This window comes from Narcine bancroftii, chromosome 1 (assembly GCF_036971445.1).
Source record: "Narcine bancroftii isolate sNarBan1 chromosome 1, sNarBan1.hap1, whole genome shotgun sequence".
In the NCBI taxonomy this organism is placed as follows: Eukaryota; Metazoa; Chordata; class Chondrichthyes; order Torpediniformes; family Narcinidae; genus Narcine; species Narcine bancroftii.
The window spans coordinates 366,767,718-366,784,342 of NC_091469.1; the positions used below are offsets into that span (position 1 = coordinate 366,767,718).

The 16,625-nt window shown below is 38.8% G+C and overlaps 1 protein-coding gene across 1 annotated transcript in view; it reads right to left on the reverse strand.

Annotated features, from left to right (window-relative positions):
- The window catches only part of LOC138758395 (E3 ubiquitin-protein ligase HECW1-like), a 284,362-nt gene that overhangs the window by 231,444 nt on the left and 36,293 nt on the right, over positions 1-16,625 (reverse strand). The window contains exons 4-6 of the mRNA XM_069927283.1: positions 15,346-15,488; positions 9,249-9,349; positions 431-1,786 (exon numbers count right to left, since the gene is read on the reverse strand). Of these exons, the coding sequence (XP_069783384.1) occupies positions 431-1,786; positions 9,249-9,349; positions 15,346-15,488 (1,600 nt within the window). The remainder of the gene's footprint in view (positions 1-430; positions 1,787-9,248; positions 9,350-15,345; positions 15,489-16,625) is intronic.

A 16,625-nucleotide genomic window follows, 5' to 3' on the forward strand; every position in this document is an offset into this window, starting at 1 on the left:
TAGATCCACATGTCTTCGGGAAGTGGGAGGTAACCACAATATCCAGATCACGAGAAGAATGTCAGAATTTGAAACCATAAAGCAATATGTGAGAGGGAATAGACGTCTGGGGAAAGGCAAATATCATAAATATTATTTTCATTCTCTGTTCGATAAAAAGTGAATGACTTTATTGTTTTCTGAACAGAAGGAGCTACCATCTCCATCATCAATATCCTGCAGTGGTCTTACCCCTTGAATAACTTAGGTTATTTCTTAATGCCATCTGCAGCAATTTTTTAAAATTATTAATGATAGGAAAGTGGTTCCTATAACAGATTTAGAAACTAGATTTTTACTATCAGAAAAACAGCCAATGCAAGAACAATAATTTTGGGGGAATGACAAGCTACTATCAAAAGCATACATAATGTATATCTATGACTCTGACCTTCCACTCTGTTGCTCTGTCCTGCAGGTGGCTCTTGGTTTATCAACGTCCTCTCCAGAGCTTGTGCTGCATGCTCTTCTGGCCACTGGACAATGCTGTTTGTGTGCATTCTCTCACAGTACTCAGGGCTATGGCCTGAATCTGGCATCGACTCAAATGCACTGTTTTCATCTTCCTCTTCTTGGGAAGAAAAAACTGTACTTTCAGATAGCCGCGCACTATCAATGGAAGAGAACCTGGTGTGGCTTGAGGAGAAATGATTTGTACTGTCATAGCAGGAAGTACTTTGGCAGGAAGTGCTGTAACAGGAAGTGCTGTAACAGGAAGTACTGCAACAGGAAGTACTGCAACAGGAAGTGCTATAACAAGAAGTTCTACAACATGGTGTATCACAGGTGTCCCACTCATTATTGACCTGCTGTGCTGCATTTGTAACAGTCTTACTTTGACTTCCTTGTTGATCCTTCTCCAGAATTTGATTTAACTCAGAAAGATGTTCAACTGAAGCACTACGAGGTAGCATCCTTCGTCCAGCATTGCTGGGCCCACTTGCATCGCTACTCATTTGGAGATCTGATGTATCCATTTCGCACATTGCATTCTGGTCCTGGGTTTCTTTCTCCAGCGGTTCTGAGAGAACAAGATTGTTACCGATCTCCTCCTGGTCATCATCGTCATCCAGTTGTGCAGAAGGCAGACTATGGAGCAATCGGTGCAGCGTGATGTAATGGGTTCGAGGGGTTTCTGGCTCTCCTGAACCACATGCGGAGGCGATGACAGATTCTAGCTCTGACACTGGCAGTGAGAATGGCCTGACTTTCCTCCTCCCTGCTTTCCTCAGTGTCAAGGACCCATCTTCTTGCTGTGATGAAGTTTCACTGTTGTCCATCCTGTCAACCTCACAAATGCCTTCAGCGACACTCTCAACCTCGGGTATCCATTGACCAGAGCACACTTGCTCTTCTCTGATATCATTTTCTGGTGTTATTTCTCTCTCTGAGTTTCCATCCAAAACTGTGCTAACCTCTGGCTGAGTTAAATCATCAAGGGCAGTCTGAGCTACATCAGGCATGAACTCCTCAAGATCCAATATATTTTCTGGCAAATTATTCACATTTTCCGTGGTTTGGTCTTGTTCACTGATTGGCAATGGTTCAGTCACATTCACAGTATCGCTGCTGTTGAGTGGGTTACTCAAGTCTGCGCCATTCACATTGCACTCAATTCCATTCAACAGCCCCACCCCTTCTGTTACATTCTGTGGCTCACAGCAGGCCTGGTGTGTTAGGTCCACCATCCGATTTTCCTGCTGTTCGGTTAATCCTGCTTCAGTACCAGCTGAGACATCTTCATCATCTAAAGAGTTAAAAAAAAACACAAAATAAGTTGCAAGATCCACCTGTGTCCCATGAAGTTCTTGATCATCTTCCAAGTAGTGCGATCAGCTTTGCAACCAAGATGTATAAATTAGAAGAATTGTAATTGGCCAAACCTCAGCAATTTTAAGCAAATAAAAATCATAAAATCACATAACTCATTGAGGTCCTTCAGGAAAGGAAATGATCACTCATTCAGATTGAACCTTAATTTTTTAAATATTTTATTTTGCATTTTTTATGAACATAGTAAAATCTTCAATATCACAATATATCAAACTTTTACATTAAAAAAAAGCCCTCCCCCCCACAAAATATAAAACCACACACTGTCAGAGCTCACACTTATACTATCCATTAAAAAATCTATTTGGGGAAGTGACATCTGCTTATATTGTAACAACATCTGTTATTATCATTATAAATGGATCCTATGTGGTCTAAATATGGCTGACATTTCTTGACAAATATATCATACTTATTTTTCTCCATAGATATACAACTATTCATCTCTGCAGTTCATTGTGCTATGAGTAAGGGAGAGTCAGACTTACAAGTAGTTGCAATACACTTCTTAACCACTGTTAAAGCTACGTTGACAAATTAAATTTTGAATTTTGTTAATTTATAACTCATTTCAATAAAATTGGCCAAAAGATAAAGCTCCTGGTCATCCACGAAGACCACTCTTGTTTCCTTATTAATGTTTCAACAATATCTTGCTAAAAAGGCCTCATCTTCACACACGGCCACGTAGCATGTAAAAACATTCCTGTTTCAATCTAACATCTAAAATACATCTCCAATATTTCAGATTTTGTAGTTTTGGTGGTGTAAGATATAATTGGTGCAGAAAGTTAAACTGAACCAATCCATATCTTGCATTAATAATTGATGACATACTACCCAAACACCAATCAGACCAACATCTTTCTGATATTACAACATTTAAGTCTGACTCCCATCTCCCTCTCTAACTCTGTAAACCAGGTTTTGAACTTTCAATCTGGAGAGCATGGTACATTTTTGTTATGAATTTAGGTGTATTCTCCAGTCACACCACTCATTCCATTTCACTAATTTCAGGTGGAATCAATGTTGACCCCTTCTTTCTCTCAAGAATGATCTTAGCTGGAGTAAACAGAAGAAAGTCCCATTAGCTAATCCATATTTCTGTTTTAGTTGATCAAAAAACATCAGAATGCCCTCTGAATAGCTGTCTTCAATGTATTCCTTTGTCATACCAGGAATTTAATATTCTGTTACCTATATTCATAGGCAACAACACATTCTTGCATTATGAAGCTCTTAATAATACTAATTTTTACCAAATACACTTATTGATTTCTTGCCATACTCCAAACATATAGGATTATCTGTCTTTTTTGTTATTGTCTTAACACTCCACTTGTAGATAAAATCCTTCACTGCCCCCTCTTTCATTGAGTACAATCTCATTTGAATCCAAGGGGTGCTGCCTTCCTCAAAGAAAGATGAAAGAAATCTGGCTTGTGCTGACAAATATTACTTTATAAAATCCAGTGGCCTAAATCCTCCTATTTTATAATCCCATGTTAATTTTTTCAAGGAAAAATTTGTGGCACCTTATTGTTCCATAGTAATTGCCTAATACAATTAGATAATCATTTAAAGAAAATTTTCAGCAAATAAATAGGCAGAGATTGGAAAAGATATTGTAATCTTGGCATCACTTTCATTTTGACACAGTCAACCCTTCCCATCAAAGTAATCGGCAAGTCTTTCCATTTCTGCAAATTCTTCTCTATCTTCCCTAACAGGGGAGTATAATTTAATTTGTACAAATTCTGTAAGTTATTGTCAGTCATTATTCCTAAGTATTTAATCCCATCTACTTTCTATTTGAATTGACTTCTTTTTTGATATCTTTCATAATCAAATTCTGCAGTGTCTCACTTTTATCCATATTAATTTTATAACCTGAAATTCCTCCATATTTTTCTAGTGTTTGTTTGTAATTTTTCCAAAGACTCACCTGGGTCGGATAAATATAGCATCACATCATCAGCAAGTAGGCTGATTTTATGTTCTTCTTGTCCAACTTTGAAGCCTTTAATATCCAGATCTCTCCTTATAATCTCCCTCAGCGGTTCAATTACAAGGATAAAGAGCACTGGGGACAGGGGACAGCCCTGTCAACTCAATCTACTAAGAGGGAAAACTGCTGACGTTTGACTATTAGTCGTAATTTTGGCTTGTGGTTTATGATAGAGAGTTTTTAACCAATTTATAAATGTTCTACCTATTCCAAATTTCTCCATCATTTCAAAAAGGTCATTCTAAGCAGTCGAATGCCTTTTATACATTGAGGGAGACTGTTATACTGGTATTCAATTTTGATTTAACCATATCTATAATGGCCTAACCAGACTATTTGAAGACCATCTTCCTTTAACAAATCCCACATGATCAATTAAGTAAATATTCTCCCAGTCTATTAACTAACACTTATGTCAATATCTTTTATAATCAGCATTAAAAAATGAGATAGTTCTATATGATGATGTTTTTAATGGGTCCTTGTTTTTTTAAAAATCAACAATACTGCAATAATAGCTGTTGAAAAAGTGTCCGGGAGGGTCTGAGTCTCCACTTCCCCAGCAGATCCATTATTAGAAGCATCAACAGATCCTTAAATTTTTGATGGAACTCAGATGGGAGCCCATCCACCCCTGGAAACTTATTGGCCTGCAGCATGTTCAGAGCCTTCTCAATTTCTTCTCTTGTGAAAGTGGTGTCTAACTTCATCTGTTCTCTCACCTCTAATGTTGGAAGTTCAACATTCGTTAGAAACTTGTCCATCTCATAAATGTCTCCTAATAATTCTGATTTATATTGCTTTGTATAATATTGTCTAAAATATCATTAATCTCTTTTTGATTGTGCATTAGAATGTCAGCTTCTGTTTTAATTGCACTTAACATCCTCAACAACTCCTCTGACTTCACTTGCCAAGACAAAACGTTATGTGGTCATTCTCCTAATTCATAATATTTTTGCTTAGTTTATAAGATATTATTTTCCATTTTATATGTTTGTAATATATTATAACTCAATTTATTATTCTCTAAGAGGCTATATTTTTCTTGTAAACCCATCTGTTGATATTCTTTCTCCAGTTCTGTACTTTCTCCAAATCATCCAATTCCACATTATATTCTCTTTTAAGGTTTTGGATATCAGAAATAATTTGCCCTCTCAGATTAACTTTAAACATATCCCATATCAAAAAGCTGTAATCAGTGGAAGGAAGATTTGTCTCACAAAATAGTTCTGTCACCTAATAAACTCACAGACGTCTGTCCTTTTCAACAATGTGGCATTAAAACGCCATCTGTACACTATCACAATAGTTAAGGTTAATGGTGAATGATCTGATAATAGCCTCACCAAGTATTCCATTTTTACCACTCGGCTTTTTAACTGTGCAGACATTAAAAATAAATCAATCCTTGTATGTAAATCATGGACCCTTGAGTAGAATGAGTAGTACCTCTTTGTAGAATTGAGCTGCCTCCAGATATCAATTCAATTTAAATCTTTCATAAATGATAGCGTCATCTTTGCAGTTTTCGCCCTCAATTACCATTCTCATTAATTTATCCCATATCGGATCCAAACAAAAATTAAAATCCCCCCAACCAATATATTTGTCTACCCTCTGCTGCTTATAAAAAGATATCTTCATAAAGGCTTCATCATCATAATTTGGAGTGTAAATATTCATAAACATTCAAGATTCTACATAAATTTTACAATGTACCATTACAAATCTTCTGGCTTGGTCAATCAATATATCTTCTACTTTTATTGGTAAATATTTATTCATTGGAATCCTGTGTCACTCTGGCTGTCGTGCCTTGCACTCCACCAGGCTCAGTGGCATGGGACCCAGAGGGAGGTGTTTGTCCTGGGCAAGCACTTGCCTCCTTGACCCGGCACACAGTGCCTAAAGCTGAAAAGCTACAAGGCATCATGTTCATCTTCGCTTGCGAAGGGATGGGCCATGGATGGATTTATTAATTAAAATTACTACTCCTCTCCCCTTTGAATCAAAAGAAGACAGTATTACTTGCCCCATTAATCCTCTTTTAAGTTTAGCATGCTCCAATTTAGTAATATGTGTTTCCTCCATGAAAACTACATCTGCCTTTAGTATTTGAAATGTGACAAGACCCTTTTCCTTTTCACTTTACCGTTTATACTGTTAACATTCAGACTAATAAACTTTAACTTTTATTTCCATACCAGTTCTTAAACAAATATTGTTCAGCAATAAAACCTTGTCGATTATTCAAGTAATACGGTGATCTTTCCCCTTTAAAAAACATAGAGTGCCCATTCTTTGATGGTAAACAAAAAAATCCCAGAAGCCCACGAGAAAAGCCTGCAGAAACTACCGAGAAAGAAGAACCCCTGCCTTTAGTGCAATCTTGCAAAACTGCTCCTCTCCCAGTGCCATTATGCCCCTTAGACTATTTTTTTAACCAAGTTCTTGCTCTCTCTTGAGCTCTCTGCAAATTTCAATAACATTGAACAATAAATACAAAATGGTTTAATAAATGGTCTTATTGAAAACATTCTTCTTCATCTTCTTGTTTAATATCTTTAACTTTTTCATCATCTTCATAGAAATTCTTCCACTTCTTTAGATTTAATAAAACGTTGATTGCCATCCATTACTTCAACCCTCAGTCACAGGATATATCGAGTATTTTATATTCTTTGACTGCAATTGCCTTTTTACGTCATCAAACTCCTTCCTTTGCTTAATCAAAGTTGGGCTAAAGTCTTGAAAGAATAACACCTTTCTGCCATTGATATCAAGAGGGCCATCGTGTTGCTTGGAATAGTCAAATGCTAACCCCAACACCACTTCCCATTCCCGGTAATTCAAAAGTCTTACCAGGACCGACCGTGATCGCTGCTCGTCAGATCTTCTGGGTCTGAGGGTCCAATGAGCCCTTTCTATTTGTAGTTTTCCATTGAATTTATTTTCTCCTAACACTCGTGTGATCCAAGTTTCAAAGAAGCTCTCCAGGTCTCTCCCTTCAGTCCCTTCCTTCAAACCAATAGTCCAAATATTATTGTGTCTGCTAAAATTCTCCATGTCGTCTATCTTATCCAGCATAGCTTGTTTATCCAAGTCCCACTTCTTCGCGTCCTCTTCTAAAGCTTTCAACTTTTCTTGCATTTTAACCAGGTCAACTTCCACTTGGCCCATTCATTGCATTAAATCATCAACTGACTCTTTAAATTCAGTCATCTTCTCTGACATATCTCTCATTGTGTTTTCTATGCCCATGAAATGGTTGCATTAAAGTCTCCATCTTATCTAGGATTATATTTAGGTCTTGTGCCAATGCCCTGTCCACCCCCACTCCCTTTCAGGCTTTCACTTGATGTTCCTGGCTAATTGGGTGTCTCTTCCAATTTTGTAATTTTGCTGCTTTGGCTTCTTAGTGATCATTTTATTCATTCACAGTGGAAAAAATTCTTAATTTAAAAATTTTAAACCATCTTTATAATACTCTTCACGGAAAGGTCATCCAAGACACATCTGTCTAGATCCTTTGCATGGCACACCACCCCCCCCACCCCAGACTGAACCTTAATTGACCTCCCATTTAAACAACAACCATAAGAAATAGGAGCAGAAACAGACTAAGCAGCCCTTCAAGTCTAACCTGCCATTTAACAATGAGCTGATTCATTTTCTCACTCAGCCTCATTCCCCAGCCTTTTCTCCATAATCTTTGATGCCCTAGCTAATTAAGAACCTATCCATCTCTGCCTTAAATACACCCAAAGTTGGACTTCACAGCCACCTGTGGCAACATTTTCACAGATTTACCACCCTGTGGCTAAATAAATTTCTCTGCATCTCTGCCCTTCAATACTGAAGTTGTGTCCCCTAATCCTAGACTCTTCCACCATGGGAATCAACCTTTCTACATCTACTCTGTCCATGTCTTTCAACATTCAAAATGTTTTGATGAGATCTCTCTCCCCCCCCCACCCATCCTCCTAAATTCCAACAAGTACAGGCCAAGAGCTGTCAAACACTCCTCATATGATAAGCTTTCATTCCCAGAATCATCCTTGTGAACCTCCTCTGAACCCTCTCCAATGTCAGCACATCTTTTCATAAAAGAGGAATCTAAAACTGCTCACAATTCTCTTAAGTGAGGCCACATCTGCCTTATAAAGTCTCAACATTACGTCCCTGCTGTTTAATTCTATTCCTCTTGAAATACATGTCATCATTGCATTTATCTTCTTCACCACTGACTCAACACATGTTTACCTTCAGGCTAAATTCCACGAGGAGTCCCAGGTCCTTTTGCATCTGGGAATTTTCAATTTTCTCCCCATTTAAAAAAAGTCTGCCCATTTATTTATTCTACCAAAGTGGATGACAATACGCTTTCTGACACTGTATTTCATTTGCCACTTCTCTGCTCATTCTCTTAATCTGACTAAGTCCTTCTGCAGGCTCCCAGTTTCCTCAGCACAACCTGCACCTCCACCTAGCTTCATTTCATCTGCAGACTTGGACACAAAATCATTCATTCCATGATCTAAATCATTGATATACAAGGTGAAATGAAGCAGCCCCAACTGGCAGCCAACCAGAATACGATCCCTGTATTCCAAATCTGCTTCCTGCCAATCAGCCAATTACATCTACACATGTTTGAATGTTTCCTGCTATACCAGGGGCTCTTACCTTGTTAAGTAGCCTCATGTGCAGCATCTTGTCAAAGGCCAAATGGAGATAGGGCAAAAAATAAAATGCTGGCATTGCCATTGGCTCCCACATTCAGTAACTGAGCAAATAAAAATGCCTCTTGTTAGTTGATCACATGTAAACTAAAATGTTGTTTTGTGGAATATTTTCAAAGGATACTGCAAGTATTCACTAGCAATTGCCAGATGCAGGAAGAGACAACAGATATTAATCAGACATTTGGTAATGATATCAGTAGAAGCTGGAAACATTTTCTGTCCTATTATGTATTAAACATGTATTAAACAGACAAAGCATTGAAGCCCTATCACCACCATACATTATCACATTATACAGCACATTCAATCATATGATCAACAGGATGATCTCAGCTCATTCCCTGATTCCTGAGAGGATATCCTCTAAATGTATTTATTCCAAGAAGAAATATAAAGTGAAGGTGCTTTGTGGGGACTTTGGTCAATAATTCTCACAAAGCTCTGCTCTTTTTGCCTTCGTAAAAGCAAACTAAATCAAATCCGATCACATTTTTTTCCAGTTGCAACAAAATATACTGTCATGAGTTTCAAAAATGTCCTGTAGAAATAAGTTAAATCCCTGTGTTTGAAAGATGCTTTTAGATTTTCATTTGAAGAATTTAAAAGCAAAAAACCTTGATGGATTGAAGAGGTGATTTCAAATCGGAACTGCAGCTGTCCACTGACATGGTCTGTTGGCAGTCTACGACCCAGTGTATAGCTTACCACCCTGTCCCTGAAAGAAAACGAACAGCATTATGGAACCCTTTTCACATCAATCATCACACAGAATATGGACATTAAGCTAATTTAAAACTAGAGTAAAGAATAATAATCAAAAGAATGCAGAAAAAAATATTAGAAGCTACTAAAAGTTACATAAATCATCTTTGATTGATAGCCAACAAATTAGAAGTTTAATTCAATTAATCTACACAATTCACTTAGTGGGTTTTATTTTCAGTACACCTGCAGCAAGGCATTATTTTTTCTCCCAAATAGAAACCGAAAATGATGGAAAAAAATCTCAGCAGGACAGGCAGCATCCAGGAAAAGAAAAACGATGAATGATTTTGGCTTGGAACCTGCATCAGAACTGAGAAAGAGGGAAACAAGTGTTTTTCTTTTTTTTAAATACATATGTTGACAGATATGTAAAATGCCCACCATCAGCTGTGTGCTACTGTCACCATTTTGTTCTTCCTCGTTCTGTTGCAAGGTCTTTGATCTGAAATGTTCTGGGGGGGGAGGGGTTTCTCTCCACAGATGCTGCATACCCTGTTAAGTGTCTCCAAAATTCCTGTTTTTACTGTTGATTTTCAGCATCTGCCAGATTTTTGATTTTCATGATGCACTTTTATTTGGCCATCAGACTTGAAGTAAATGAGGAAAATTCCATCATTCACCCTTAGGTTTGTTAATTTCTGCTCTGAATTTGTACTTTGAAAATCTCATTCTTATTTTTGTTTGTAATTTAGTAACTTTCTTCATTTCTTTCGGAAGAGTTCTTGGATTGGAATAAAAACCCAACATCAATTTATTGATTTATGAGGACCTTGACTGCAGCAATTTCAGTTTTTCGCCAGGAGAAGCTTGCTTTGTAGCTTTGAGGCAACACTTCGAAATTGTTTGAAAAACTGACAGCCCAGCCACAAGTTTAATATTGTAGCTAAAAAAATTACATTTTTTAAATTATACAAAGCTATAAAGCAATCACAGGAACCAGAGCTGAGAAAAATGGAAGAACATAAAAGCACCGTGGTTATAATGAGAAGGAATCAGGAGTCATGTTGCAATTTTAAATTGTGTGTGCTCAACAAAATGTATTTAGTACCAAAGCTGTGAGGCATTAGTATCATAGAAAAGTTTTCACTCCAGACCAGTGAAGTGCAGAGAGTTTTCATAAAGGTATGGTTAACATTCATCCCTCAAACAACACCAACAAATTAAAGGATGATCCGATGTTTACTGATCAGGGCCTTTTGAAACTGGTGCTGTTACAGGACAGTAGATTAAAATATCTCAAAAATAAATTCTATAGGATTTTGAGGATGTGAACAGTTCAATAAAATTCAAGAACCTTTTTTTCTATTTTTTATTGAAGAAATGTTGAGACTTACTGTTGCTTTCTTTGTTCCATCAACAGCTTTACTTTTGATTTTAATTCAATAAAACAATTCAACCCCCTGGAATTCTGAATGTTTGTTATTCTCTCTCTGGCCACCAGAGGGCTGCATGCCAAAATGGGCACCCTCACACAATTGGACCAAGTTTTTCTCGTCTGGGGAGAAACATGGCTTTACCAATGGATTGAGTCTAATTAATTCTCCTGCCAGGAATGTGCTGATATCTCTTTACTAGAAGCACAGTGTCCACTTGAGAATGAGATGTTGACAGGATTTATTTCATCGCTCGCTTGCTGGAAATATCAAACCGTTTTTTCATTTATGAAAAATTATAATTATAAATAATCATCTATACATATATTGTTTTTACAGGAAAAATATATCAAAAATAAGAGTCGTAATAGGCCACTCAAATCTGTCCATTATTCAAATGACCATGACTGATATACTTTAATTTTCTGTGCCAGAGAATTAGCATATTTACAAATGATTGTTTATTCAAGTGAACATGATTTATTTAGGAACTTTTTTGTTTCTATCTACATTGCTAGTCAGATTAAGCCTTAAACATGACTTTCTTATCTTGCAGGGATTCTGGAAAGGTCCATGCCAAACAAAGATAGATGTCACTCTACTTCAGGTTTACGTGGCAAGTGTTTGCCATGGATGAGTTGGTGGCTCATTGCCTGAATTAGAAACCGGAGAGCTTGGGGACTACAAGAGAGAACAAAGAACTCCAGGAGAATTGGAGTTGTAAGTCCCATCCTTTGAATGAGACATAAACCAAGACTCAGCATTTCAATAACTATTAAAAATACTTCACCATGAGCAGCTGAACTCATAGTGTGCCAAGTTATCAAAATAAACTAAGTGGTTTGTGAGCCAAGATCAGAAAAAAAGATACCACAAAGTCTTTTCAGATAGCCCAAAGGATGAAGTGTAGTTGGTGTACCATATGAACCTGTGTGGCTCCAACAAGCAAGAATTTTGGTGCATCTGTACATTGTACTTATGTATATGACAATAGACTCTCACCTTATTTCTCATCATTTCAGAGTTTTACAGTAATGAAATAGGCCCTTCGGCCCAGCTTGTCCAGGACAACTAGGTTGTCTACCTAAGCTAGTCCCATTTACCTGTTCTTGGTCCATATTGCTCTCACTTCTCTACTGAGGTGGCAGATGAGGTGTCATTTCTCTCATTTGGTTTTGACTTCAACCTTCCAGTAGAGAAGGCTGAAGAGAGAACAATCAATGTGGAAACATGAAGGGGAGATGAAATAGCCTGCAATTGAGAGTTAAGTCTGGCAATAATGAATAGAGCACAGGTGTTCTGGACAGCAGTTGTCTAATCTCTGCTTTGCCTTGCCTTTGTAGAGAAGATCACAGTAGATGAGATGGGAGAGGTTCGTGTGAGTCTTTGTCTGACCTGGAAGGGTTGCTTGAGTCCTGACATGGTGGCGAGAGAGGAGATATCAGGGGAAGTGTTGAAGCCTCCAATGGTTTCAGAGTAAAGTTGCCAGGGAGGAGGAGGAGGAGGGTGGACGTGGAGGGATGAGCAAACCAGGAATAATGGAGAGGGTGGTCGCTGTGGAAGATCATCTTTCCATTGGCTTCAGCCAATGCTGCTCAATCCACTGAGTTCCTCCAGCAGTTTGTTTTTACTTCAAACCACACAGCATCTGCCATCTCTTGTGCCTCTATGGTAAAATACTGTCCAACTCTATATCCTGATATGAATGAAAATTATCGTTGCTATGTCTACAGATTCCAAATGTCTTTAAATGTAACAATTGTACCCGCTTCTATCACTTCCCCTGACACTTAATTCCCTTAAGGTCCCTTTAAATATTTCCCCACTTAAGTCTTTGCCCTCTATTTCTATACTCCCCAACCCTGAGAGAAAAAGTGAGCATTCCCCTTATCTACGCTATCAGCGTGCACGGCAAAAAGAATCTACTATTCCACAAGTTAATCCAATGGTTCTCAACCTTTTTCTTTCCACTTACATCTTCTTTGGCTTGGCTTCGCGGACGAAGATTTATGGAGGGGGTAAAAAGTCCACGTCAGCTGCAGGCTCGTTTGTGGCTGACAAGTCCGATGCGGGACAGGCAGACACGATTGCAGCGGTTGCAAGGGAAAATTGGTTGGTTGGGGTTGGGTGTTGGGTTTTTCCTTCTTTGCCTTTTGTCAGTGAGGTGGGCTCTGCGGTCTTCTTCAAAGGAGGTTGCTGCCCGCCAAACTGTGAGGCGCCAAGATGCACGGTTTGAGGCGTTATCAGCCCACTGGCGGTGGTCAATGTGGCAGGCACCAAGAGATTTCTTTAGGCAGTCCTTGTACCTTTTCTTTGGTGCACCTCTGTCACGGTGGCCAGTGGAGAGCTCGCCATATAACACGATCTTGGGAAGGCGATGGTCCTCCATTCTGGAGACATGACCCACCCAGCGCAGCTGGATCTTCAGCAGCGTGGACTCGATGCTGTCGACCTCTGCCATCTCGAGTACTTCGACGTTAGGGATGAAAGCGCTCCAATGGATGTTGAGGATGGAGCGGAGACAACGCTGGTGGAAGCGTTCTAGGAGCCGTAGGTGGTGCCGGTAGAGGACCCATGATTCGGAGCCGAACAGGAGTGTGGGTATGACAACGGCTCTGTATACGCTTATCTTTGTGAGGTTTTTCAGTTGGTTGTTTTTCCAGACTCTTTTGTGTAGTCTTCCAAAGGCGCTATTTGCCTTGGCGAGTCTGTTGTCTATCTCATTGTCGATCCTTGCATCTGATGAAATGGTGCATACCACTTTAAGAAATGCCTATGCCACAGGTGATTAGAAAGGGATTGCTTAAGGTGGTAGGTGTGTGGAAAGAAAAAGGTTGAAAACCACTGTTTTAATCATACCGTTATGGGCATGGTTGCATAACTCCAAAGGAAATGGGCCAATGACAATTTTTCTCAAGCAAAATATTTCAGTAACAATTGGGTCTGGAGCAGTGATTCTCAACCTTCTCTTCCCACTCACCTACCACCTTAAGCAATCCCTTACTAATTGATCACAAAGCACCGATGGCATAGGGATTACTTAAAGTGGTAGGTGAGTGGAAAAAAAAAGGTTGAGAACCACTGATTTAATCTTTAAGCTACTTCAGATGACTGAAGACATAGATTTGTCAGTGTTGTTTACTTTTCCAATTAAAATTACAAATGCAAGATTTTCCATTAGTATCAGGGTGCAGAGTTGGGCAGAGAAGTGGCAGATGGAGTTCAATCTGGAAAAACAGTAAGATTAAACTTGAAGGCAAAGTACATTATTAATGGCAGGATTCTTAATCGTGTGGAAGAACAAAAGGATCTTGGGGTCCAAGTCCATAAATTCCTCAAGGTTGTTGCATACATTGATAGGGTTGTTAAGGCCTATCGTGTGCTGACCTTGATTAGTTGGGGAACTGAGTTCAAGAGCCATGAGGAAATGTTGCAGCTCTATAAAACACTGGTTAGACCACACTTAGAGTATTGTGTTCGATTCAGGTCACCTCATTCTAGGAAGGGTGTGGAACTTTAGAATGAGCACAGAGGAGATTTACCAGGATGCTGCCTGTAATGGAGAACATGTCTTCTGAAGAGAGGTTGACTGAATTAGGGCTTTTTACTTTAAAGCAGTGGAGGATGAGAGGTGTATAAGATAGGGGACAGCCAGACCCTTTTCCCAGGGTGGAAATGGCCAATTCCAGAGGACATCCGTTTAAGGTGAGTGGTGGAAGGTTTTTGCACAGAGCATGGTGAGTGGTTGGAATGCATTGCTGGAACTGGTGGCAGAGGTTTGTACAATAAGGACATATTTAAAAACTCATATAGGTGCATGGATACAAGAAAAATAATGGGCTGTGAGGTTAGGATGGGTTAGATTGATTATGGGGTAGGTTTCTTAAGACGACAAGAACATTATGAAACTAAAGTTTCATACAGTGCAATGCAGTTCTATATATCACCTTCCTCCCTCTCTTTCTACCCCTAACCTCCCCTCCCCTGGATTCATCTGCCCTTTCTTCTTTTTCTCTCTCTTTATTCATTTCAGCCTCCAGGTGTCTTCCAACTTCACCTCTTCCACTCCCCTGCCCGATACCATCAGCTCATCATCTCCCTCCTCACCTCGATCCACCTGCCTGTGTTACCTTAGCCCTCCCTCTCACCCCTTTATACTGGCCTTCAGTCCTGATAGTCTCAATATGAAACATTCGTTATCTCTGTGCCTCCACAGATGCTGCTCAACCTATTGAATTCCTCCAACACCTTGAGCATTTCACCATATTTTGGTAGAATTGGACAGGATATGTTTTGATCAGCACTTTAAAAAACAAGTAATAAAGCATTTTGAAGGGTAAATACTGGACAATCTAACATCTGAAGCATGATGAATAATTACACACATTTCTAGCATTATCTTATTTCTGATTTTGGTTCAACTTTCATTAAAATCAACACAACCAAATAAATTCCCATATTAAATAATCTTATCCTTGCTGCAGAATCATTATCTTTCAACACATAATATTAAAAATATTACTCCAGTCAATATAAATAATTCTATTCTCACAGAGAAATTATACAGACTTACCCAATTGCATGTCTTTCCAATAATCTCTGTACTGGCATTGAAAGCTTTCCTAGAAAGCGCTTTATAATAGGACGGCTCTTTGCAAACTTGTCCTTGACCTCAATTTCAAGAACATCTGTAGGGAGTGAAACAAAACTGTGCTCCTGCAAAGGACAGAGAGGAAAAGGGAAAGAAAGGGAGAGTGTGTGGAGAGAGGAAGGAAGAGTGCGAGGGGGGGGGAAAGAGAGAAGTGTGGACAGAGGGAGGAAGAGAGTGGAAGGGGAGAGAGAGGTGGGGGGGAGAAGAGTAGTGAACAAACAATTCAAACAAAGTTCAACAAATACCCTGTACAACAGAAAATCAAAAAGTCTGGAGACGCCATAAAGCCAAATTAAAAGCCACCTGCTGGGAAAACTCATCAGTTCGGGTGCAGTTTTGTAAAGAGAAACTGTTAATGTTTCAGGTCTGACAAACTGTTCTGCTGAAGGGCCTCATATCTGAAATGATCACTGTTCCTCTCTCCAGAGATGTGGCCTGATCCTATTGGACTTAACAAGTCAAAGAATGATTATCTCATTCAACAACATCTCCTTTTGAATGTCTCCAAACTAAGTTCACATTACATTTTTCTTCCTGTGACACAAAATCAAAAATTGTAATGGTAATTTTTAAAAAACAATGGAACTCTGGTGTTGCAAAGTACTTTGGAACGTATACTGAAGAACATCACATAGCTGGAGCTTAAAGGAAAGGTGTAAATTAATTACAACTTTAGGTGAAGATCAGTCAATAATATTAGGATTTGACTCTCCAATATAACACAGTATTACAGCAAGCATATGGTCTAATTGCATTACCAATATCAGGAACATTTCCTTCAGTCTAATTCTAAGTGGCGATGCTCTTTTTGGCAGCAGTTAACATGTCACTATTACATTATCAGTGACCCAGGTTCAAATCCAACACCGTCTGCGAGGAGTTTGTATGTTTTCCCAGTGTCTCTGTGCATTTTCCCCAGGTGCTCCAGTTTCAGATTTCAAATTTATTGTCAGCGTACATACATGATATCACAAACAAACCCGAGATTATTTTTCCTGTGGGTGAAGCAGAATTACTACCTACTGGTCATGCAAAAGAGCACAGCATATATATGTAGCAAATAAAGAACTGTAAACAGATAACAAAATGTAAATAAACTGACTGTGCAATACAGAGTGAATTTTTTCAAAATCAATAAAGTGTTCAAGAGTCCTTAAATGTGTCCCAGATTGAATTTGTTGAGGAGTCTGATGGTTGAAGGG